General features: G+C 40.4%; 1 protein-coding gene across 2 annotated transcripts; it reads right to left on the bottom strand.

Annotated features, from left to right (window-relative positions):
• Positions 1–1,154: 1,154 nt before the first annotated feature.
• On the bottom strand, positions 1,155–26,514 carry tmpoa (thymopoietin a). Of its 2 annotated transcripts, none has more exons than XM_044107525.1 (6): positions 26,133–26,514; positions 13,528–13,645; positions 9,436–9,570; positions 8,539–8,663; positions 5,157–5,251; positions 1,155–2,383 (listed from the first exon to the last, which is right to left on the bottom strand). In XM_044107525.1, exons 1-6 carry the CDS (start codon positions 26,373–26,375, stop codon positions 1,984–1,986), a joined length of 1,116 nt encoding a protein of 371 aa, XP_043963460.1. In that variant the 5' UTR covers positions 26,376–26,514; the 3' UTR covers positions 1,155–1,983. The 2 variants fall into 2 exon arrangements, with proteins under 2 accessions (XP_043963460.1, XP_043963459.1); XM_044107524.1 differs by having other exon boundaries at positions 8,539–8,666; positions 26,133–26,513.
• Between the last annotated feature and the right edge of the window lie 295 nt (positions 26,515–26,809).

Genomic DNA, 26,809 nt, shown 5'->3' with positions numbered 1-26,809 from the left:
AAGGCTACCTGTCGAGGGCAACAAGAATCGCCAAGGTCCCCTCTCTCCGCTGTCATTGATTGTCCTCTATCCTATTGGTGGGCAGAGGCGTGCTCGTCTGCACAGGAAGTGCACTTTGACAGTGAAGTTGGTGTGCAGCGACCAGGTGAGAGTGTCTGCTATGTAGACCCTGAGGAACATTAGGTGTGTGACAATCTCCACAACAGTGTTCTGGATGTTGAACAGGGTGTGGACATGGCGTTTTCTCTTGAAGTTGATCACCAGTTCTTTGGTTTTTCCCACATTCAAAAGCAAGTTGCTGTTGCACCATTATACAAAAACGTTTTACCTCCTCTGAAGTGAAGGGGGAAAGATGGAGGTGATGAGACCTTTGACCACCATTTCATGACTTGTCTGCATTTCAAGAGTTAGTGTTGATTATGTGTGCAAGTGCTACTGAGCCCCCTCTCATATTTGACTCCTGTCCTCAAATATGTTTACAGATCTATGCCTGTTTTCCTAAATAAATTGTAATATTAATTTTATGTCATCTTTAAGTTTGTGTACAAACATCTTTGAAAATATGGCAATGCAAGATAGTTTTGAATGACATCTGTAAACAAAATTGTGTTTAACAGCAGTGAAGAAACTTTTAATGGTATGTTATGATGTAGACTTATCAGACCAAAAATGTACATAAGTCAACATTAATTTCAAACATTGAGTCAATATAAAATCAACACAAATATGCATGCAGATCCACATTCAGATGATGGTTGAATCAACATTGATATGTCAGTTATATACCCAATGTTGATTCAACATGCAAGTCACCGACCACTTTCAGTATCGTTTTAATGTCAAGCTTCAATATGGATCCAGTGTTTCTGCCCAACTTTGTTTCAATGTTGATTCACTCATTTTCCTATCTGGGTTGTTTTTGTTCTGCAAACTTGTTGAGAGGTTGAATTCTACTTTAGGTCAAGTATCTCTTATCTTGTTTAATCCGTTGTAAAATGTTCTGATGGTGCATTCATACCTTTCCCTGTTGTAACAACATTGTAGATGTTGTTACTAAAAACAGAAAGCTGATGTCTGTAGAAACAACAAAACAAATCCAAAACATCAAGTGATAAATGCAACAATTTCCAACAGGAGGAGGATCAAAAATTGCATAATGAGCAAACTGAAACACTAAAGTTTATTTAGAGAGAAATATGACTACATAAGAATAAAATAAAAGGAATTCAATTATGTTTTACAAGAAACCTCAAGAAAATATAATCAAGAATTGAACTTTTAAAAGCCTCTGGATTTTGTTTACAAGCCATCCTCTCATCAACAAAGATTGTCCAAGTACAAAAAAACTAAGCTTTACCTTTAAGCCTGAGAAGGCTAATGGATGAGAAAAACATTTCATTACAAAAGTAACACCAAACTGATGATGTTAAGATGACTTTTTTAAACATCTTCAGGAGAAAGTTCTTCTTGTTTATTCTTTTAAAAATGATCAGTGGGTAATTCTGGTAGAAATACAGGGTCAAAAATAGACCAACACAACAAGAGAAGAGTCAATCCTTTCACAGCTGCTCAAAGTAATCTTTTGGGGCAAACATCACTTCTTACACCTTTACTTGAGACTGATTAGGGAAGAAAGACACTTCCTTAAAAAATAGAATTTGACGTCAGGTAATCTTGAGGTAAGAAAAACTGGCTACACTGCAGATTCACACCTTAAAAATAAAGTAGGGGGCATGCTGTGGTGGCGCAGAGGGTTAACACGCCCCACGTTTGGAAGCCTCAGTCCTCGACGCGGACATCGCGGGTTGGACACCCGGTCCCGACAACCTTTGTCTTCCACCTTCTCCTCACCCTCTTTCTTGTTTGCCTACTGTCGGAAAAATACGAGCCACTAGCGCCGCAAAAACACTTCGGAGAAAAAATAAAATAATACAGTAGAGGCATTGACAGAGACTATGCCCCTCCAAACTATATATGCACTCTTCATGGTGTTCCACTTGCAACTGATTTTGAGTCTGAGGCTTGAAATGGGCTGACAGAGTTGGTCTCCATGGCCAGGTAAACAAAAATCACAAATGTGGCCAAAACAGCGAACAGGGCCACCTTTTTCCATAAAGTCATGCTGTGAGATACTGCTCTGGTTGGGCCTGCAGATGGAGCTGTAGCAGAAAGCTTGGAGGAGGAGGAACTAGAGGAGCTAAAAGATGTGAAGGAGGTAGAGAGATTCAAACTGGACACTCTGTTGACTACATGGCTCCCTGTGTAGGAGTAGCTGCTAGTCTTTGTGGTTTTTGGAGACAGACAGGAATTCTCATCACTCCATAAGTCACTGGAGATTAGTGGGCGTCCAGCTGCTCCTCGGATGGGCTTCCGGCAGCTGGCGCTGTGAAAAATAGAGATCAGAGTCAAGATTGTCATAAAAAAAAACATGAAGCAGGCCTAATAGAGTGTTGGTTGGAGCTATACTATAACTCTCTCTACTTAAAGGTGTAACTAAGATTACACCTGTATCAAGAAGAATTAGATCAGCTGACATGTGATAACAAAAATTATAATAGTAAAATGAAAATCAATAATATATTAACCTCTGACTGCTTTGCTGTTATTGGTTCAAAGTCCCAAAACTAAAATAAATGTGTAAAGGGAACTGGGTCTATGTGCCTCACTTTGGCATATTTGTAGCAGAGCAGAGAAGCAAAGACGAAGACCTGAGTGAACAACTTTTCTTTCACCAACATGTTGTGCTGATGTTTCTTAGCTAGCCCTGCTCAGACAGGCGATGACAGGATGCTTAGACGGAAATGGCTCCAAATCTCACAGACATACAGCTTTCAGTTCATAACCAAATCAAGTCGCTTATTTGTACATTTCAGCAACAGGCCAATTCAAAGTGCTCAACACAGTCAGTGGATCCAGGTAAACTTATGTCTCATTGAAAAGTGATTTCATTAACAATAATGAAATCATAAACCACATATAGATATTCAATCATTAATCAAGCCACACAGACACATATAACGTCCATCAAAAACAAAAACAGACAGAACAACAACAAAAAGACAATAAAAATAAAATTTTCATCCACTGCTATCTTAACTAAAGCACCAACAATTCCACAAATTAACCCTAAAACCAAACTGAGCTTTGAACAGGATTGGTCAAAGTCTGAATGATGCAGTTTACAGATCGGGTTAACCTATTTTGTACATAAGGTTTTCAAACATAGCAGCACAGGTTGGTACGCTGACATTTACAATAATCTGACTGGCACTACTCCATCGCTGTCCCTTCAGCAGCATCCTCATGCCATCATTGACCTGGAGATTATACATGCTGCTTTTTCTGCAATGCCGCCACAGCTGGCCAGTAAACAGTGGAGTAAAATATGATTTAAAGAATGCAGTTTTGACATGGAATGAGCATACAGAGAACTTTCAAAGAAGCATATTAGCGCGTCACAATGTCACATTGACAAATTTTGCTGAGCGATTAATTGTCTCAAAAATTATTGCGATAAACAATAATATTGTTTGAAGATCTTTTTACACTGTTTTAATGGAAATGACATAATAATGCAAGTGATTTCCTGCCAAAGATGGATGCACTTTATTTTCAAAAGAACATTTAACACTGGAGCTGATGAAATAAACAAAATGACCAAAAACAAAATGGATTCTCAGTCTCCATCAACAAAAATGTACTTGAATAAAAACACCAGAGTGTAAATAAATACTGGATTTAACCCAAAGAGTGCAGATTGTGAAGTCTGTAAATCATATTGCCCTTCAGTAATCATTAGATTTAAGTAGAGAAGATGGAACATCGACTACCTGATGCAATAGTTCACACTACATGTTAGTTCACACCTACATTTTCCCCTTAAGACAATCTTAGAACTTTGATCGTTCTAATATTGTCGCTTGTGATTTTATAACAGATCATCCTGTAGTGTGTGGTGTGTTACGGTAGATTGTCAGCCGCTCCATCTAAATCAGAGGTTTTCCCCAACTGGGAGCTTAACGCAGCCTGTTGAATGTGACAGGTAGCCAATCAGAAAGCACGGATTCTTTCTGACAGGAAATAACAGAGGGGAATCCCAAACAGCTGACACAGCACAACTGGAAGTCCAGCAGACATTGGAGATGATATGTGGAAACAACATTAATGTTTATAAAACATTTCGTACAAAGAATACTGAAATGATGAAGGGAGGAGTTGGAGCAAAATTGCTACACAGTTGATGAACCCGGTAACTTTTCAGCTGTTCTTCGTTAACGTGACATAAATAGGTTCTAATGATTTTCATTCAGTCAGGACGTTACACTGACACTAGAACCACATGCACTGCAGGTAGATTGTAGTAAATCATTGATTAATGCCTGGTTTTAAAATGAGTTCACTGGACTTGTAGCCATTATTTTGTGCCCATTGTTGGCACCACATGGCACGATGGAACCCGATCGAATCGTAATACCTAGGATTTCTGTCGGCTATCGTGTGATCTCTCATGTTTTGAAAATGGGCCGACAGATCTAAGATGGTGTAGTGTGAACTGGACATTACACTGAGGAAATGAGGAATGGAAGGTCAGTGGAGAGCAGTGGAGTTGAGCCTTTTTTCACTTAGTGTCATCAACAGAAAGAGAAAAAGGCTGGAAGAGACGATAAAGCCGATAATTTATATGACGTCGATAGTTTTAATTTATCGTACTATTAATTGATTTATTGTTTATCGTGACAGGCCTACTTGTACATATTACATACAAAACTGACCGTAAATGTAAATATATCTATGTGTTGGTGAGACACATAGATCATTACATTCTGGTACTCTTTTGTTTGTAGTTGCTATTTTTGATTCTTAAATAATATTGATAAGGTGTATGTAAACGAGTTAGCTTAATATTACTGAAGTATTTTGCATTGACCATTTATAGTTGAATGTGTGCATTTAGAAAGCAGAACTTGAGGCTGGACCTCGCGTGGTGAAACGTGGAAGTGTAGCTGTGATCTACAAAGAGGTAATTGTTGTCTGGGGTGCATGCACACAGTTTTATAAGTCTTGAGTTATTTGGTGGTTGGCCAATTTCAGTTTTGGAAGTATAGACACAAAGCATAGCGAACATGAAATGCTTTAGAAATGAGACCTCTGGTTACCCAATTCCAGTTGGACTGTTTATATTAGGAAAAAGCTCCTTCAGAACATCTTTCTCCACTCCTAGCGTCTGATCATTGGCAGTAATTTTCTCAACCTGCACAGAGAGAGAGCAAAATTAATTTGAACAGTAAATGTCAGCAGGTTTTATGACTGTCACATCTGTCTCTACAGTCACATTGGCACACAGCAGAGTTCTAACAATACACAATTATCATGGTTTGGTACATATCCCTGCTTTAAAGTCATAGCTTGATAAACTTTATTGTATGCTGTAATCAAGAAAAAATAAATAAATAAATGATCAATTTATTTTTACTTTGACAACAATAAAATGTTTTTTAATTTCTGAATTCCATTTCCTTTTGTGTCTTTTCAAACCCCAGTTGGTTGTAGCAGATGGCTGTTTTTACTGTGCCAGATTCTGGTTCTGCTGGAAGTTTCTTCATTTTAAAGAGTCGCTTTTCCTCTCCACTGTCGCTACATGCATTTTTGGTATGAGGGATTGTTGTAAAGTCAACAACACAATGCAAGTGATTGTCACTACATGCTGGTCCAGGGTAAGTGAATGCTGCAGGTTAATGGCTCCATGCTCTACTGGGTTTCATTAGAAAGAAACATTTTAATCTACTTTCAATACTCAACTGAGTTTAATAACTGAGTTTGATAACTAGGACTAGTTGGGATGTATCTGAATTTTAATGATTTTTTTAGACATACACACTTTGTCATTCAGTTGTACATTTATAATGTACATATTGAGCAAACTTTCATTGCAAGGCCCTAATAATAAAGTAAATAAGTAATGATAAAAAGCAGCAATATAAACATACAAAAAAAGACTAATAGGAGTTCAGTAGTGTTATTGCATTAGGGATGAAGCTGTCGCGTAATCTGGTTGTTCTGTGTTTGAAGCTGCTGAAACTTTTCCCAGAGGGCACCAGGGAGAGACCATGGTGAGGACGGAAGGGTCTTTGTGATTAGCCCAGCCCTGGACAGGCAGCGACTGTGAGCAGTGTTAAGGATGGAAGGAAGCTCAGTACCAATAATTTTCTTAGCTGTCCTCAGCGCTCTCTCCATGTGTTACATGCTCCAAACTCTACAGAGATGCTGATGGGCAGTTTGTTCTCTACTGTCCCTCTGTAGAAAGAGGTGAGGATGGGAGGGGTGAGGTTTGATCTACTTATCTGACGATAAAAAGGAGAAAAAGTGCAGACGTTGCTGAGCTTTCTTCACCAGACCAGAGGTTTGGAGGGACCAGGTCAAAGTGTCCTGGTCCCTGCGGCATCACTGATGAAGGGAGGATGTGTGACTTGATTGATTTTTCCTGAAACTCAACAAAACAAAATAAAATAAAAAATGTGGTTGACACACTGACCACATGTGTTGTATGTGGTCAGTGTCTGTCTGTCAGGAAATGTGATCCAGATCCACCAGGTATGGAAAAATAATAGATATAAAGCTTTGTTCTCAGACAAGTGGTTAGATATGTTGTATGTGCTCTGAATTAAAGGAACAGTATTATATCAAATTTAGTTATCAGAGTTTTATATTATGTTGTAATGTTTATCTCATCAAAAACACACCTGGACTGTTGCTTTGTTTACTTCATACACATTTAAGAAATCCTTGAATCTCCCATGGCAACTATTCAGTGGTTTCTAACCGCTTGATCTCATAAAGCATCAGCTGTTTCCACAAAGCTCTTCCTTGAAGCTGCAGTCTTCAGCCAAGCATCCACCTCCCAGTCTTGAGGAGCTCAGTGGGGGAGCTCCTCAAACGGCAGCAGAAATTAAACGCCTATTTGAACTTGGTCTGCTGAGCTCATCATAGAAACTATTTCTCAATACTATGCTCTAAGAATGGTTGTAAATGGCATAATGTAGGAGCATTGTTGTGATGACAAGCTGAAGGCAGAGTGTCAGAAATAGTCCAGGTGCTTCATAAAGAGACAGAGCCTCAGCCCTGGCTCCAGAGAAGTTTAACAGGGGAGGGCATAGGCACGGCTGACTCTGTGGGCAGGTAACCCCCCCCCCAATGCCCGCCCATGCTGCTGGGCCTGCAGAGCTTCAATTTCAAGGCGTCAAATCACAAAGTCAAATTTCTTCCAAGTCATGTTTGATATACACAGTATTTTTATGACAGGTGAAAGTAACTGTTTCAAAATTACCACTTGATTGTGCTATAAAATTACACTCTGTGCCTTGAAAATACATAATGTTGAAGCTTTAAAACAATGTAAAATCCAAAAAGAATTACAGAAAGGTCCTGCAGAGACAACCAGCTCCTACTCCACAGCTAAGCTCACATTAGTAGAAATAGCCAAAGATTTTCATTTGCTCGTCATTCCTCAAGGTCTCAACCCAATAGCTGTACTTTCACTGAGTGAGCAGAAGAGGAGCCTTTCATGTGTGAGATACAACTTCACCTTGCTTTCTATCTCGATAGGTTATTTTCCTTCAAATCAGTGAGTAAAGCTAAAACACAGGAAATGTAAGGAATCTCAATTAAGAGGGCAAGGACGGAGAGAAGGAACAAAGAAAACTGGTGTGTGAGCACCTCGTATGAGTGTGGCAAGAGTTAATTCACATAATGTTTTTTAATCAAGTCAGTTACCCTAAAGGTTGACATAGAGCTGGGTGAGGCTGATCTCCAGCTTAAAAGAGGAAAGAATTTGCTTCCTTTCATAGCGTCGAAGGAATGTAATGAAAAGCAGCTGCTGTTTCCTTTCCGTCTGCTGCACTCACTGCCCATCAGCCTCACGGACATGAAGAACATTTTCTGTTCAATGATCATTACTAAATAAGTAAATCAGAGAAAACTCCTGCTGACTGGAGGCAGACATGTTGCTTGCCTGCTGTCAGGAGTTTCTGTGTTTTATGGCTTATTGAAGGTTTTAGTAACATAAATCGAAAACTATACAGAGGATCTCAAAGGTCTCCACACCCTGTGAAATACCAGGTTGCTATGGAAACATGCCTGATAATGTCAAAGCATTTTTCCACAACTGTGCTATGCATTCTATCCCTGACTGCTCTTGTAAAAAATAAATATACTAAGCATATACAATTTTAGAATACTTCTGCTTACTTGAAGCCAGACTCATCAGATTTAGGAACATATTTTCAAGAGGCCTGGGTAGCATTTGTCAAAGTTGGGTCTGTGTTGTGATGCAAGACTGTCATGAAAAGATCAGATGCAGGTTGCATAAAAACAAAAAAACAAACAAATCAGATTTGGGCCACTTCAGGCTGCAGTGTGAATATAGCCTAAGACACCAGTCGGCAGCACTGGAGAAAGCAGGACTTTTGAGTTAACATAGATCTTCCCTGGTACAGCAGCTGTTCGGTTAAGCACTGTCAGATTTCTGAACCATCTTCTTACCGCCTTGTTCTGGCTGCTTCTGCTGCTGGTATGACTGCTAGCTGGGGACTTCCCTCTGCTCCTCACTTGTGTCTCCACCACTGGAACTGGTTCAGGTTCAATCACAGGTTCTGGTACTGCCATCACTACTGTAATGCACAATAAAGTCCATTACAACTGACCCACAACTTTGCGACAGACAAGATTTAGATCTGTGTCAGTCTTCCACAGGCCCAATTTGATTTGATTTATATTATTTGACTTCTAAAGGCAGACTCAGTCTGACTGTACAGAACCACTAGACATGACTCAGGCTATAACAACAAAGCCAATTGTCACGGTTACTGTGATTGTGAACGTTTTCTTCTTTTGATTTTGAAGTATGGATCCAACTAGGAATATCCCAATTGGGATTTTGTCCCTTCCGTCCAAATCCTTTCATTTTGAGTATCAACCGACACAGAGTCCCAATCCGATAATTCAAAATTACCTTTAGAAAATTAGGTAGCGCGAAGAAAGAGATACAGTAGGTCCCTTATTTTTTTGTTTTATTCTTTGCCTACTCTTGAAATACAAACCCATGCGTCCCTGCCTCCCACGTCCATCAGTACTACTGATATAACTACTGTTATGTTCCCATTTGTGTTGAGAATAAATATTCATATACATCCAATCCCTGATCAGGATGTAATGCCCGATTCCAATGAAGTCTGAAACTACGCGATCATGCCTGATTTCAGGTCACATAATCAAATCAAAGCATCTTTAGATTCAACAAATCATTACGATTTTGTGCCTGAATAGAGATCTTCATTCTGAAAAGGGAAGCCACTAGAAGGCCCTCAGAAGTGAGAACATGCAAATTTACAAAAATGCTGTGATCCATAATTCATATACAAAGAGTTCATATGTTTATACCGTCCTCTGTGTCGCTGTAGATTTCAGACTCAGAGTTGCCATTGTGGTTGACCTGTATTTCTGTGGGAAACGGCTGTGCAGGACCGTCATCCAAGAACTTCTGCAGCTTCTTCTGATACAGTTTACGGGTTGAGTCTGGATAGAACAACATGGAGAGAAACACATGGTAAAACCAGGATTGCCCTATAGAGGCTACACAAAGATGGTTTTCAGCAGAAAAACAAGTCAGAGCTCCAAGGGGCTCTATTAAAGCATGTTCAATGTTAAATGGACATAGTCAAAGTCTGGGGCTCTCATTTGCAAAGTTTGCGTATGCACAAAATGGGGTCTAAAACTTGCGAACGTCGTTTCCAAGGAAACATTCTGATTTATAAATACACGTATATATGCCTGTACAAGTTGGCGGTCAGTTTGGCATACACCGAGTTCGAAAGTAAAACTAAGGTGGACAACAAAAAGTTTAACCCTCTAGCAGCCTAAAGGGAAAGCTCAGGAGGAACGCAGCAGATGTCTGATAGCGGGGGTGGGGTGTGAGGCAGGGGGGTTTAGTACTGATAGACCAGATTCATTTATTCTCCCTCCAAACAGCACAAGACCAATGTATCTAAAAAGGGACAATATCCTGTAAAATCAACTTTTCTGAGCTTTACATCATGTTATAATGTTATTCCCTCATCATAAACACAGCTGGAATGTTGCCACCAGAACCACATCGATTCTGTTCAAATACAGCTGGGTTTCCTGACAAACATCTCCTAATAGACCTGTCACGATAACAATTAAACTTAATTGACTTTAAAGTTAATTAAACTTAATTGACTTAAGTACTGTGTCAATAAGCAATGAATAGATTTTTTGTCTCAATAAACAATGAATTGTTTAATTTCAACTCCACAGAAATTAACTAATTCCAGAGTTCTGTAACCCGTCAACAAAATCAATGAAAAGTAACTAAAAGTATCCTTAAAGGACAAATTTAGAAAAATCAAAGGGCTTATTTAATACTTTGAGGACATATTTTCTATTCGGCCACAAAATCAACAAAAAGAGAATGATCTTTTAAGCTGCAAGACCATTTTTAAGACGCCAGTACATAGATTTTAAGTGGGCATGTCGCCACAGCATTTCTACTATTAAAAAAAACAAAAACACAAAAGACATAAAATCACTCACCATCGAGTGGTTGCCAGAAAACATGCAATGTAATCTTTCGTCTGTATTAATTAGTAGTGATATTACGTGATGAGCCGAGGCTTCGAGGCGTGTCGAGTAATGAAGGGGGCGTTTCCATAAAGCGCGTATCGAAGCTTGCTTCATTTAGGGGAGGAGCCGAAAACGATGACGTCCGAGGCCTCGCTGCCCGGCTGTACCACGTTACTGCTTCGGGAAATGGCTCAGATTTTGTAGCGGGATTTGACAGCTTTATAAACCTCACAGGCTCCATTCAAAATGTGGGTTGTTTTAGGCGAGTTGCGGTCAGTTGAGAGAGTGGATAGAGTTTTGATAGTTTGGATAGCAGAGTTTGGATAATGGTTATTTAGTTTGAGACAGTTAGTTTGGTGTTTGGAGAGTTTAGGAGAGAGATAGATAGATAGGAGATTTAGGAGTATGAGGACAGGATAGGAGTAGGATGGAGCCAGCGAGAAAGAGGAGGATTTCCCCTATATGGGAACATTTCGATTTGATAAGCCCTAACAAGGTAAGGTGAACTGAACATTTGCAGATGCATTAGGTTTGCTTATGAGGAACTGTATTTTTCACTGTTTATTATTTTCTGTAAAGGTGAGGTGTTTATTGTGTACCAAGGAGTTGGGGTACAATAATAACACCTCATCCATGCTAAAGCAATACCGTGCCTTGCATGAGAATAGGGAGGAAACTGGAGCTTCACCCAGCCAAGGTATTTCATTACTATATTGCAAACACACTATCACAATTTTTGCATGCTGATGTTTGCTTGTTGTGCAAATAAAGACAGGTAACAGACACTGTATTTATTCCCTTTTAACCAGCCACCAGAAAACAAGAGCTGGATGAAGCCCTAGTCTCCATGATAGTGAAGGATACCCAGCCTTTCACTAATGTGGATGACGTTGGATTCAGGACATTTGTGTCTATTATGTTCTCCCTACAAGGCAGGTATGTGTGGGTCCATACATGAAACGAATGACTACATTATTGTATGTGTCACAATATATATATATATATATATATATATTTATATTTATTCCTTTAGGCTCTGAAGGTCATGGTGGAGGCCAAATATGAGTCTGCTAAGGAGCACGCTAAGGCTAAAGTAGAGAAGGTGGCTGCTGTTACCCTTACATCAGATATGTGGACATCCATCAACATGGATGCCTACCTAGGTCCAGCGCTACCTGTCAGAGGCAAACATAAGCAGACTGGAGAACCCCCTGGAATACTGGGCTAATCATCGGTCACTGTACCCCAATCTGTACAAACTTGCACTTATTTATTTATGCACCCCGGGATCATGTGTGTCATGTGAGCGTGTCTTTTCAAAGGCTGGAGAAGTAGTGTCAAAAAAGAGAATTCGTTTGAAACCAAAAACTGTGGAGAAATTGTTTCTTAATAAAAATGAATGAAATCATCCAAGTTACACAATCATTAGCCTATTCACTACCACCTCCCTAGTTCCACAAGCACTTTCACTGTCCTCTGCCTGATTAAGCTCATGCCATTTTTCTAGAGTCACGCAGAAAAACATTATTACACAACATGCAATATCACATGACACTACTATTTTGGGAATAATTACACACAGAGAATACATTCAATCAATATTTTATTATACACATATGTGTATACATAATTTATGTAGACAAATGATTTCGTCCTACACCTTTTGTGAAGTCATTCCCAAGAGCCATAATAGACAAAAATTCAATGCATCACATGTGTTAAGATACAGCTGGCTGTGATTGTACACCTGGCCAGTAGGTGGTTTCGTGTACACATGAAGCCTCAAGAAATGAACCCTTTCTCGAACCATTTGGCTCAAGTGGTACAATGCCTCATGAGGCTTCATCTCACCATCACTATTAATTAGGCTCGATTCAGCAATATTCTTCAGCGACTTTGGAAAACGCCAACAGAAGCAACTAGCACAGCGACAGCAGCAACAGCAATGGAGGAGATTGCTGTTGCTCACCCGGAACTTAAAGTGTGCTGTCAGTTTGACCCTCCAAAATAAAATACGGGTTGATTATTTTGTGCAGGTGACAGTGAGCGCAGCAGTGCCTATTGGAGCCTCATGTACTGATGCACTATTTCGCTATAACCCGCAGGGGGGAGTGGACAATCCCGTTTCCAAATCTCCAGATCTCAGAGGAGGTGTCTTTTGATATCAGGTGTCCCTCCCATTAAGGGTGTGTAAACTTGAATCACATGACCGTGGCTACAAAAACAACACTTTCAATTGCCACACTTCCCCAATTCCTCACATTGCTTTCTGCAATGGTGCAATTGCCTTTTTCCCCTCTTTTCCCCGTAGTTGCCATTGATAACATTTATCAGCTGGGTCACTTAAATAAGTCACTGACATTCACAAAGTGCTTTGCATTGACCATTTATGGTTGAATGGATGTGTGTTGCTAAACCTTAGTGACTGTGCAAAACCTTTAAGGTTCAGCTGTCATTTATAAAGAAAAATTGCAAACTTGTGTGCGTAAACAAGGTTTTATAAATCACAATTTTTTTTTCACTGTATGCCATTTTTCTCTTTTGGATGTATGTACACTTTTAGGAAGAATCCTATGCAAGCCTTGATAAATTAGACTACTGTTTTTTTTTATTCTGGGACATGACTTGAAAAATCATATTCACATTATGTTTCCCATCCAATCAGTTATTTTGCACATAATAATATTCACACTTTATTGAGATTAGCAGTTGACAGTGACCATGGAAGTAATGATTGATTCCGATAATTTGGATGAGTGAGCAAATACTTTTGGTAATATAGTGTATATCAAGAATCAATTATGTTTTGACTCGTCATCTGTGGGGACAGTGCATCACCCACAACAGACATTTTGTTCTGTGCAAAGTGCAGCTGGAAGAAGCACTCACCTACAATTGGCCCCACTTTCATTCCATGCTTTTGCAATTCGTCCCTCAGGCTCTCATCAGTAAGTGATGTGACGTCGACTTGCTCCAGCTGATGTTGGTTTGACTTCCTGGCGGCTTTCTGTGGCACAAAAGCAGACAGTTAAAACTCAAACTTAATGCAATCCTGGCACAAGTTTATTTTCATTCACAAGTCACTTCATCAGCATCCCTGAATGGCATGATTGAAACAACAACTATTGTTGCAACTTGTCCAAAAATATTTGGATATTTTAAAATAAATATTCCAACATGGTTGCAATAGAAAACCTTGCTTTAGCTGAACCAAAATAAATTAATTAAGTTGTGATTTTTTTCAGTTTAATAAATCCTTCTTTTTTACTTCTGGTTAGGAAAGGTCCAGATGGGTTTTTTTTCCACGGACACATTCCCGATGGACAACTGGATGTAGTCCAGTACAGTTCCTGTGAATGTCTCCAAATCCTGGTGTTCAAATATGTCCAACTTTGACTGAAACGGTTCTGCAGTTTGTTGAGTTCATCCTCAGGCCTGGTTGTAACCGTCCTCAGACGCAGAGCCAGAGGTCCTGGCTCTGCATCTGAGGGAGTGTCGATTGAGGACAGTAGGAGAGACAGATGGTCTGACTGGCCGAGGTGTGGGAGGGGTGTGCCTCTGTACGCATGCCTGATGTAAACTTGATCTAAAATGTTCTCTCCCCTTTTAGAACATTCCACATGCTGGTATAACTTTAGTACAGTCTTCAGGCTGGAATGTTAAAGTCTCCAATTATGTGAACACCTTTGGGTGTTCTAAGCCACAAACCTGCGTTTTTTGCGTGACTCTTTAGCCGGACGCGCTGTAAAAGTGGTAATGTTTGGCACACTTGGCTGGTGCATGTTTTTATTCAGCTTTGATTAACTTTGACGAGATTGAAGGTTCACAATAATCTCATGCAAGATGAGCCAGTGATGTGGCTTAATGGTGGTGAACTCACAGCTTCCCCTTTGTCTCTGCAAGACTATAACTAATTCTCTAGATCAAAGCCCGTTATGAATGCTCAGGCTAGTTGGCATGGCTCTCAATAATGGTGGGTAAACACTTTTCATACTAATGTCCTATACCTAACCCTTGGTCCAAACTTACAGTTAATTCACAGATTTGCCAGCTCTGCGCCACCCTACAGAAACCCAACGCAGAAAGGACCTGGTTGTATGTCTCCTCTCACAAGCAGACTGACAGAACAACCCACTGATGAAGTTCTTATCCCTTTTGAATTTCTTGATGTTCACAAAGGTGTGACTGCTTAGTTGAGGTACAGCAGAATTTTAACATTCTGAACCTGTTGTGGAGCATAAACCTGTCCATGTTAGTCAATTTAAATACACCCAAACCTGTTAACATCAGAGTATACTTGTTAATTAGGATAGGTTCTCAGGTATTTGTAGCCAACAGGATGGTGTATCGGTCAGGATACAGGAAAGAGGACACGAGATCAAACTTCACTTTGGATGTGAGCTGGTTTATTGTCGTGATGCTCAGTGTTGCCAGCAGTCTGTAATAACAAATAAATTGCCATTAGGCTAACATATTACAGGACCAGAGGTTCAACTAATACACTGAAATAAATATCCAATAAGGAATAAACTTAACTTTCCACTTTGCATGTAAAACCACGACATATAAGTAACTCAATTCACATAAAGGTTACATTATTAGGCGCAGCCTCTATGATAAACACGAACACAGACAGCCCTTCGGCTCAGCTGAACATAAAATGTACTTTGGCGCCATCATGTGGCTGGATAAAATCCCTGCACAATGGCGGCGGCTGGCAGCGCATGCTCTTAATAATGCCGCAATAACTCAACGGAAAACAACAACAGATACAACCGAAGTGCAGTTAAATGGTATTTAAGGTAGACCTATGAATATTAAGCAGGCTCAACTTAGTTCCCAGCGCTCAGAGCCCCCGCAACATCACATACCCGTCCTCTCGTAGCTTACACATATAACGACTGAATCTAGAATAAACAAACAGCACGCTAGGTGCGATAACTTACGTTTCGTCATCAACTTAACACTCGGAGCATCACTTATCAGAACTACACCAAGAACGCGGTCTCACATGTCGAGAATGCAGCAAACTGAACCGGAAGTATATTAAAACTGCTTTCCTGAGCGGTGGCGCAGCACTAAACTGAGGCTTACGTCACTTCCTAGAGTAAACTAAACCAATATTACAAAATAAAATACAGAAATGTCAGAGCCTTTTATACAATACTCATCTAACTTTTACTGAAAAAAACTTTGCTACAGTTGAATCGTTCAACAGCAGTCCCTTCACTGTTTGATAGGATGTGCAGAAAAAGAGCAGCAAAATCTACAGAAGCACCAAAACACTGACTGTAATTCAGTGAAGTGTGGCTAACCAACAGGAATGTGAGGAAAGCCGAAGAGGAAATGCTCTGCGTCAATGAGGAGTTAAGCTGTGGTTCTCTATGTGTGAAATGGGCGAAGAGTGTAAAGCCAGATGTTCTTCCTAAGGGCAATTTAACCTGGATGTTTCATCATCACAACCGTCTTTTCTAGAGTAAAACTGGGTGCTCTCTCCTCTGCAGCCACACCCAGCTCCAATGAAATCATATTTCTCTTTATTATCACCTTATAGAGAGCAGTCAAGTGTGTAGCATGCCAGGGCTTGTGGTTTTACACTGAACTTCTTGGCAGAGTAACAATGGACTGTGTAGTTTGTTGTCACCAAGATGGAAAATATTTTCATTATTGCCATTACATATTCTTCATATTTTACAGTAGGCTTCTTTCACAACAGTGGGACATAAAATAGGATGTATGGCAGAAGAATCCAACACTACAGCTAGACATCTGGACATGTCTGGAAAGACTTTCTGGGATTCTTACTCACTGGTGCATTCCCTCTGTAATCACACTGGCATGTGATTGCATTTTATTTGCAACACGTTGCAAATAAAATCCAACATAAAGCTGGTCTTTAACTTTTAACCACATGCACAAAGAATTTCTTCAGTAAAGAGGCTTGCCTTAGCATTTGTAATAGGGCCAGTGATTGTTCTGTGTTTGAAACCAAATGTTCCCTTTGCCTTCCCACCTACATGTCATGTCATGAAGTCAATTTAAGATCCCCCTTTTTGTTTTAACTAGTTGCAATTCTAATTAAAGGTTGAATGACACCATAATGCAAGATGCCTCCAAGGTATTTTAGATAGAAGTCTATAAGATTCAATTAGTGCAAATTAAATTTCAGATATACTGAAAATAATGACTAGGCAAAACCTACCTGGTCAAAATTTCTTTTAAGATATCTTCAAATCAATTAGAAATATCTTGAAAAAATTTTAATCTAAACTTTTCCTGCAATTTATAGGTCTTTAAACATGCTGACCAGTCAGAATGACATTACTAATATCTTGAATAAGTATTTTGTCTAATCAAAACATCCCAGAGTGTATCAATTTAGAAAGTTCAATAAAAAACTGAAAATTGTAAAAAAAAAAAGAAAAAAAAAAGTTTTTTTTTAAATGCACTCTGCTGGGTTTTCCTAAATCTAAATTTACATATGAAACTGCAGTGCTATGAATCCTGGATTACTGCTAGAGGGTGGTACTAAAAGCACTGAAATGTTCCTCTCACGCATGCGCCATTAGAGCAATAATATCAACAGACACCTGTGACATATCAGATGATCAATCAAAGGCTTTATAGCATGACGTCATCTGAAGCTCTGTTCCTACAGAATCTTCTCACGAAATGCAAGGATTCTGAGTGACAGAGAATCTCTGGCGGCCATCCGGGATTCATAGAAACGTAGTTACATACGTAGCATTCGTTCCATTTCATCCCTACTGACTGCCAGAGGGCGGTGCTGAAAGCACTGAATGACCAATACCAGCAATGTCACTGAGAAGGCCCTGGACCCTTGTAAAAGAACCTGGTCCAGAGGATGAGAGGAGGCCACATTCACATTGTAAAAGCTAGTGAACGTGCACGGAGAAGCCCATGATGCAGCAGCAAATATAGCTTCCAGTGGAACTCCTCTCAAGGCTGGCCAGGAAGTGGAATTGCTCCTGGTAGAGTGTACCTTCACGCCGACTGGCTGGGGGCGGCGCCCTGCAGCGTAGGCGTGGCAGATAACATCCACAATCCAATGGGAGAGACGCTGTTTAGAGAGAGGACAACTTAATGTAGGGCCCCCATAACACAAGAACAGCTGGTCTGAGCGTCTTATAGCAGCAGTGGCTAAAATATCTGCCTCCAGTGCCCTCACTGGGCACAGTAATTCAGAGCCTTGCAATAGGCTGAAAATGCACCAATCTCAATGGTTGGTTACAATGAGAATGAGAAAACACTTTAGGGACAAATGCTGGGTTTGGCCACAATCTGAACTCCATACGAGACGTGATGGGCTGACAGAAAGAGCATGCAGCTCACTGACCCTCTTAACTGAGACAATAGTCAACAAAAAAAGCAGTCTTGCATGACAACCATTTGAGGTCTGGCACAGAGCACTGAGGACCAAGGACAGGTCCCAAACTGGTGCTTGCGGAACCGTTGGCAGGTGCAGTCTACGAGCACCACGCAAAAAAAGAGAAACCAGATTATGGCTCCCCACTGTACAGCCATCAATGTCAGCATGACTAGATGATATAGCCGCTACATATACCTTAAGTGTTGAAGGAGAGCGGCCCTTATCAGAAGAGACTGAAGAAACTCCAAAATAGTGGGTACTGCACAGGTGACTGGATCATCATTACTGGCAGAACACCACCAGGAAAACAGACACCATCTGTTTTCATATTGTTGACAAGAGGAGAATGCCCTGGCACTCAAAATGGTGTGCCTGATAGGACCTGAATACCCAGTCAGCTGCTGTTCAAGCCTCCCAAGTGGCCACACCCACAGCCAGAGGCGTTGAGGATCGGGATGCCATATCTGATCACCCAACTCAGATAGTAAATCCCTCCTGGTTGGAAGACACCATGGGACCCTATGACACAGACTCCATAGAAGTGGGAATCATGGCCGTGCTGGCCAATACGGAGCTACCAGCAACATCCTACCAGCACTCCTCGAGAAGACTCTGAAGAGTCTGCCAAATCAGGGAAATGGGCGGAAAGGCATATCGGAGGACCCTGGGCCAAGGATAGGTCAAGGCGTCCTGGCCCAGTGCACCTGCAGCCCCTGTAAAGGAAAACCATAGAGGACAATGAGTCCACTCCTCTGTGGTAAACAGGTCATCTTCTGCCTGACCGAAAAGGTCCCAGAGCAGGCGGACTATGTCGCTGTGGAGGGACCACCCTCCCGGAGCTGGCGCCTGTTGGGAAAGGGCGTCTGCTACCTGGTTTGCAGCCCTGGCAAATACACATCCTGCAGGGTGGATATGTGAACAGACGCCCATTCCAGGAGATCCTGGAAGTCCTTCAGAAGCTGTGCTGACCTGGTGCCACCTTGGTGGTTGGTGTGGTAGACAACAGAGGGGTTGTCTAACTGAATCAGGACATGTCCCCCATCCAGATGGGGTAAAAAGTGCCTGAGAGCCAAATGCACAGCATGCAGCTCCAGCACATTTATATGCTTGGAGCGATCCTGTGGACACCACTGGTCCTGAACCACCCTGTGTTGCCAAACAGTGTCCCATCCCATGGAGCTGGCATCTGTCGTGACCACTTATCTGCGACACACAACCAGCCCCATGGACACACCCCTGGACAAATAGGCCCCGTCTCTCCATGGAGTCAGGGCATGAAAACATGGCCATGTTACCACAAGTTTGCGATGCCTGTGTAGCTTGGCATCCAGGCGGCAGCTGTTGATTCACCTCTGAAAAGGGCACAGTGACAGCAGACCTAAGGGCACAACCCGAGTAACCGATGTTAGTTTGCCCAGCAGCTGCAGGAAGCCGATGGAAGGAAGCTGCCTGCTCAGCCTGAATCAACTCACCAGCTGGAGAATGTCGTCCACCCTCTGGATAGATGGGTAGGCTGTCATGGAGGGAGAATCCAAGAGCACCCCAAGAAAAGTGGATGTCTGCAAAGGAATCAGAGAGCTTTTCTCAAAGTACACCTTGAGGCCTAACACATGAGCGAGCAGGGGACTCGTATCGCGAGATGCATGCTCTCGAGACAGGGCGCAGAGAAGCCAATCGTCGAGGTATGGCAGAACCTTCATGCCACACCTCGGTCCTGCAGAGGAGAGAGGGCTGCCTTTATGCACTGAATGAACACCCTTGGGGAAAGGGAGAGGCCGAACGGGAACTGTGATGGACAAATCCATGGCCACACTTTGTCGGTAACTCTTTATATGCACAATTTAGTTTTTCATACAAACACAACAGCACTTTAGTTTCAATAAAAACATTTATTAGTTGATTTGGATACATTTGTTCTATTTGTTAGCGCGCACATTTGGTTAACATATGTATTTATATCAACTTAAAGTTAATTTTGTTTGCTTAAGATTAATTCTGTTTGTTTTTCCCACCGGTACTTACCTGCTTTGGAGTTGCCAAACAAAGGATGGGGGCCAAGGCTTAGCAGGCTTAAATGCTGATTAGACCAAACCACTAGCTCCTGCTGGCGTTGGGAATTTGTAGTTTCTTTGTTTAGATAAGTTTTGTATTGAAGTAAATATTAGTATTTAAAGTTTACTATTTTTGATTTTCATTTTTAGATCTTTAGTCAAACTATTGTTTGACTAACTATTGTCAAACCCCTATTGTGTCTTAATTGGTCTGATCAGCCAATATTTAAACCCTTGTGTGTCATTTCTTTGTGAGGTCAGGTCAGTTATTTTTGTTTGTGCAGCCAGTTTGTTTATATTTTTTGCCTGAGTTCAGTTTTGTTTCCTTGACCTCTTTTATGACCTCAGTTTATCTTGTCCTTTATAATCTTTGGGAAAAATCCCTATTTTTCTAATATATCCTGTGACTCCTCCTATTCTTAACTCGGTCCATCACATATGGTGTCAGAAGTGAGAATTTTGAGTTGAGGAGACAGGATTTTTTTTTCTTTTTTTCTTTTTGTGAGTAATTTTTTTTTTACTACCCCCTCTAACAAATTTTTTGAGCCATAGAAAATGGTGTGTGCCCAAGAAAAGGAAACAAGGTTGAGACCAAAGAGGCTTCCCAACAGTCAGAGAGGAAGGACATTTCCTTCCTTCCATTGAAGGAGGAGCTTCAGCAGCAGCTGGAGACACTGAGCATGAGACCAGAGAGCCAACTCTGCATGATATTGCTGGAATTCTTCAGGCATTCATGGGACGACAGAAAGTTTTGGGGAAAAAGCAGAGAGAGGTTTCTGCACAAGAACAGTGTTTCAAATATTTGCAACACCAGTTTCAACTTTTGCAGATGGAAATGCATGCCAGGACAACCCCGACCCCTGAGCCCACATCAACTGATCCACAGCCTGTTGAAACTCAAACTAATCATCAGATTCAAGCTACATCTCAGCCTGAGGATTTAGATTCAGCTTCCACCTCAATAGGTCAGTTTGTGCACATCCATCATCCTAAATTGGAAAAATTAACTGTTGAAGACAGCACTTTCTGACTACTTTTGAGAGAATTGCAGCTGCTTATTGTTGTCCAAAGTCAGACTGGATTTTCCTCTCATTCCTCTTCTGATGGGTAAGGATCGCAGTGCCTTTGTTAACATGGATGTGGATGATTCCCTGGAATATGAAAAGGTAAAAGCTGCCATTTTACAAAAATATGATATAAATCCAGAAACTTACCGACAAAGATTTTGCTGCCTTGATAGTCTTGATGAGAGTCCAAAGGAAAGAACTTTATGAGAAGTGGATTCAGCCTAAAGATAAAACTGTGAAACAAGTTGGTGAACTGATTATTCTGGAACAATTTTTGAGAATGTTGTGTCCTGAGCTTCAGGTCTGGATCAAGGAGCACAATCCTAAGTCTGCTGCAGACGCTGCTACTCTGGTGGATGTGTTTGTAGCTGCCAGAAGTAGGAGTCCGCCATGGAGCAACAGTGCATGGAGAGCTGCCAAAGACTCACGTCGGTTACAACCCTTTTAGCCTCATCAAAATTTGGCAATGGGGGTGGGTAAGCCTTTTTTAAGAGAAAATCAGCCTTCCAAGACAGGAAAAAGACCACCAGTGTGTTACCTCTGTGGACAAGAAGGTCACACCAAGCCCATGTGCCCTAAGAATCAAAGTAAGCTAACTCAAATGTGTTTTATTCCTCATCAGAATATGGATATTAAACCTGAAATAAAGCAGTCAAATAAAATAATTCTAGTGAAGATTGCTGGACATGAAATGAATGCTTTAATAGATACTGGCAGCACACAGACTCTAGTGCACAAGAACCATGTACCAACTAATTGTATATGCCCTTCTGAAACAATATCAGTTTACTGTGTACATGGTGATGAGAAATCATATGCTATATTTTGCATTAATATGTTTATTAAGGTGCAGGGTCTCCCTATCTGTTGAAGGTTGGGGTAGCTGATACCCCAACCAAGAACTACTATCCTGTGGTTCTTGGGGAGGATCTGCCTGTCATTTATGATTTACTGAGGGATGTGCAGAGCTGTAATGTGGCTGTAACCAGGGCCCAAGCTAAAAATCAAGATGAGCATTTTGCTACACTCAGTGCTTTACCTTTTTTCAAGGCTGAGTTGTAGACAGAACTTGAGAAATCTCAGAAGCCACGCAGTCAAAGAAGGCATGAGAAACTTCAACATGCACTGGGTGAGACTTCAGTTGAAGTGGCTGCAGATATGCCACTGTGTTTTTCAGTACCCACAAACATCAGAGAAATGCAGCAGAATGATCTGACTTTGTCTGCCCTGTTGCTGAAGGCTAGGGGGGAGGCCTCTGTAGGGTCTGACACAAATAAAAAGCAGTATATACTGCAAGATGGAATTTTATACCGTCAACATGGTCAGTTTAAGCAGTTAGTTGTCCCTAAGAATGCTTGTGAGACAGTGCTGACTTTGGGACACTCTATTCCCTGGGCTGGCCACCTTGGGAAGTATAAGACCACTGCTTGCATTAAGCGGTACTTTTTCTGGCCTGGTTTGAGATCAGATGTTGCTCTATTTTGCAGAAGCTGCCCTGAGTGTCAGAAAACCTCAATCAGAGTCCCTACCAAAGCACCACTTCAACCCCTCCCCATCATTGGCACACCTTTTCTACGTCTTGGGATGGACATAGTTGACCCGGTGGAAAAAAGTAAATCTCGAAATCGCTTTATGCTAGTCATTACAGACTATGCGACCAGATATCCTGAAGTTTTCCCATTAAAGAATGTTTAATGGGTCATGTGGTTTCCTCACTGATTCAAATACAGGGAAAACTTGGAGTCTGAAAAAAACTTGAGACTGGGGAAGAACTGTTTTGCAAAGAAGAACAGAGAAGCTTTCGACAACTAGAAGTCCAAAGCTGGTAAAGACAAACCCTAAAGACTACTAGCTGGAATTACAGCAAACAGTGATTCCACAACGTTCTGACTCAGGGAGCCTGAATATTTTTGCACATCACACTTTTCAGTTTATTTGTAGAAAGTGCTTTGAATCATGTGTAATTTTTTCCTTCTACCTCACAACTGTATTCCACTATGTGTTCTTTCACATTAAATTCTAATAAAATATATTTGTTGACAGTTGTAATGTGACCAAATGTGGAACATTTCAAGGGGCATGCAATCAACTTTATTTATCAGAGCTTTATTTCACATTGTAAAATAATCATTGTAAATTGTGTACTCTATAATTAAAAGGCATAAATATATTTGGATCAGAACACAATAAGTGGGTCATACTCCTGGAATTTAAAGTAAAAAGCAGTCCCAACATGTAAAAACAACCTGGTCACTTTTCAGATCAACGGTGTGCAATAATTTGTACAAGATAAAAAAAATATTGCATCTTATAAACTTGAATTGAGTTATTCATGCCTGGGCAGAAAGATGTCTACTCTCTTACATCAAATAGCTTCATTTTATAAACATGTTACCAGAAAAAAATGTGTATTTTTCTTTTTACTTGTAACTTACAAATCATTATTCACATTGAAGTATGGAGGAAAAGAGCTGGATCAGTGTCCCACCCTCCAACATTCCTCTGTAAGTACACCTTTACATGGTTGCTGTTACTTCAAATTCTGAAGAACTGACAGAGGCAATAAATCCTTTATGAGCACAATCCTTTATTTCCACACTGCTGTGTTGTCAGCTGGTGAAACCTGTCTGGGCTGTATCGTTCAGCACATCTTCTGCCAACCTTTTGGTTGGGAGGTAAAAAAAAAAAAAAAAATCGGCAACACGATTCATCAGGAGCAACGTGTAAGCAGACAAAAAGCTTACATGTTAAATTCTGTGAATTCTTTCCTAATCCTGCAGGACACTAGGAAGATTTCAAGCTAGGAGTGTGTATTGTTTTCAAACTTTTAGCCATTTTATTCATAAAGACCACTTAAAAATTTGATAAAGTGGCATCACATGCAAGAAATCTTCTGCTGAAAATACCGCAGCTCAACAGTTTCCTAAATCCATATGAACCTTGAGAGGCACACTTGTAGTTCCCACCACTGCAGAGCTTGACCAACAATGGTAACAGGTGGCTCTAAGCACATCTGGACAGACAGTCAGGTAAAGATTTTCAGACAATAGCAAGTAGAGCATTTCCAGGAAAGAGATAATAAAGAATATCCTGAAATTCTACATGAAATGCAAATATAAACATCAAAACATTTTTCCTTCTTTAGGCATTTAAAAATCCTTTATCCTAAAAAGAAAATGTCAATTCTTTCTTTTGCACAGTTAATTTCCCATTCCTCTCTGCCAAATGTAAACCCTACAAAGGCTCATTTCATAAACATACAGTGGCAACTTTGGACTTAGAAATTAAATTTACTGAGAAGGTCATTTGAACTTGTATTTGTGGAATTCAACTAGTCTGTGTCTGCAGGGGTCAGTGCAAGTTCCAAAAACAACTCAACAACTCTGCGAAACAGCATCAAAGTTACACAGGTGAAGGAAAAGAGGTTACAGATGTCTACAGTGAATGCACTATTATAATACTCTTAATCTTTAAATGTAAATGGTATAAAAAAAACATTAAGACGAGCAATATTACTTCAAAGTCAGACAATGGCATTGTCTTGTGAAAAACATTTATCAAACACAGAACATGACAAGATAAAGAAAATGTGTTCGAAAACACATTTTGTTTCCGACAACTCTGGTAAGAAGAGAAGTAGAAATTCTTACATCCAACACCATCAGTTTTACCCTTATTGCAGAATAAATAAATAAATAAATAAATAAATAAATAAATAAATAAATAAATAAATAAATAAAGCAGATTTGTGTTAAATGAGAACTGGAGCAGGAAGAAGTCATTTTATGAAGCATCTTTCACCCCCTGGTAGAAATATTATCTTCAACGATAAGATTCAATATTTCTCTGTATATGTAGGTGATTTTACATTACTTCTAAATCTATGATTGACACAATTAGCCAAGAGTAGAGAAGGACTCACTTGGAAAAACTTATGGTATAGAGACTTTTAAAGCAAAATTTAGGATAGCATCAAATGCAAAGTAGCTGATTTTGTTACACAAAAAGAGAGAGACAGGTTTGACTCAACAAAGCACTGCAGCATCTACAAATGCATTCTTCTAACAGAGCAATGAACCTAAAGGTTTTCAGAAATAAAAATTTCATTCAAGTCCAGATTAATTTAATCTGATCTCCTCTGTCATCATGTTGAACTAACCCAGGCAGAACTCTTCTAACAAATCCAGCAGTGTAATTTGTTGCATTACTTTGTTAAAGTAATTGAAATAGTTTCACTGCTATCACATTTTAAATAGGGAAAATTATAACTGTAACCATTTATATTTTTTAAAGTAACCTACCCAACCCTTCTGATTCCTTGGTTTCCATTTGTGCTGATGTCCTAATGACATCAGCACAAAATCAGCAGTTTACATTTCTTTAAAAATTTTACATTTTGTGAAATTCTGCCACAAAAAGTAAACTTCATCACATACTCGTGATTTTATTGTCCATAAAAAGAAAGTGTTTCTGCAGCTGGATGGGATGCGTTGAACTGGCAGCTGCAACTGTGTTATGACAACTGAGACTAAAGTGGGAAAGTTCTGGAGGGAAGTGAAAGCTGAACAGTGACAGTTTGATCAGATCTGTGGCCATGAAGTGATTTAGTTAGTCCATAAGCTCAATCAGATGTTTGCTGTGTCTAACCAACCATTGACATCAGGAGGCGGGGCGCAGCCCCTGGATGTGGAGAAATGGAAAAAAAAAAACTTTTCATCCCGCAAAGGCAAAACTAGTCTAGGAATACCGTTAAACTGGGCTATAATGTATAAAACAATAATACAAACTGCACTCGGAGTTCTTTTCTAAGGTAAAAGTTTTCACTTCGCAGTTCCACCATAAGCGAAGTGAGCCCTTCTGAATATCAGTACCGTAAAAACTGTAATAATAATAATAATAATAATAATAATAATAATAATAATAATAATGATAATAATAATTTTAAGAGGCAGCTGGTTGACTCTGACACGGAGAAAAAAGGCTTACCCTTCCGGAGGAGTGGCTTTTGTTGGAGGCCACGACAGGCGGCAGCTCCTCGTCGCTGGAAAACGCATCCAGAACTACGGCCGCGACGTTCCTCTCATTCTGGACCGTCAGGTTCTTTAGATAAAGCTGCACATACACGTCCTTGGTCTGGTTGCCACTCGGCAGTTCCACATTGTGAGCAACAAGCTCGCTCTTTAGCTTGTCTTTGGTGAGCACAGACGGGTCGTCCAGGTACTCCGGCATGTCGAATTTAAGATGAAGGCAGAGGAGCCACAGAGCCTGGGAAAATTAGCTTGGCGACGGCACCGAAAGCAGAGCGACCAAGAAGCGTACGGCTGCAACCTGGACGCTCCAGTGCCATAGCTCTAGGCTGGAGAACTTAAACCACGCCCCCTTGTGATCTTACTTTTCAAAGTAAAACTCACATCACACGTCATCATAACATAACCCCCTATTCTTTTCCCCTGGTGACCAAATGGCTGGTTTTAATTATTATGGTCTCTCTCTCTCTCTGTCTCTCTCTCTCTCTCTCTCTCTCTCTCTCTCTCCCTCTCTCTCTCTCTTTCTCTGTCTCTCTCCCTCTCTCCCTCTCTTTTTTTTCTCTGTTTCTCAAGCAAGTTTAAGAAATCTCCCTTGGCAATGAAAAGAGATATCTAAAAGAGATAAACTTAAACATT

This window comes from Gambusia affinis, linkage group LG23 (assembly GCF_019740435.1).
Source record: "Gambusia affinis linkage group LG23, SWU_Gaff_1.0, whole genome shotgun sequence".
Classification (NCBI taxonomy): Eukaryota; Metazoa; Chordata; class Actinopteri; order Cyprinodontiformes; family Poeciliidae; genus Gambusia; species Gambusia affinis.
The sequence above is the reverse complement of the archived record's forward strand: the minus strand, read 5'-3'. Positions and strand labels throughout refer to the sequence as shown.

Excerpts from the sequence above, each read along its gene's own strand:
- tmpoa (XM_044107524.1), bottom strand. The coding sequence starts at position 26,375 with ATGCCGGAGTACCTGGACGACCCGTCTGTGCTCACCAAAGACAAGCTA. Across the intron at positions 9,571-13,527 it reads GAAAGTGGGGCCAATTGTAG|ACTCAACCCGTAAACTGTAT; the intron begins GTGAGTGCTTCT and ends TGTTCTATCCAG. Across the intron at positions 8,667-9,435 it reads CTACAGCGACACAGAGGACG|TAGTGATGGCAGTACCAGAA; the intron begins GTATAAACATAT and ends TGTGCATTACAG.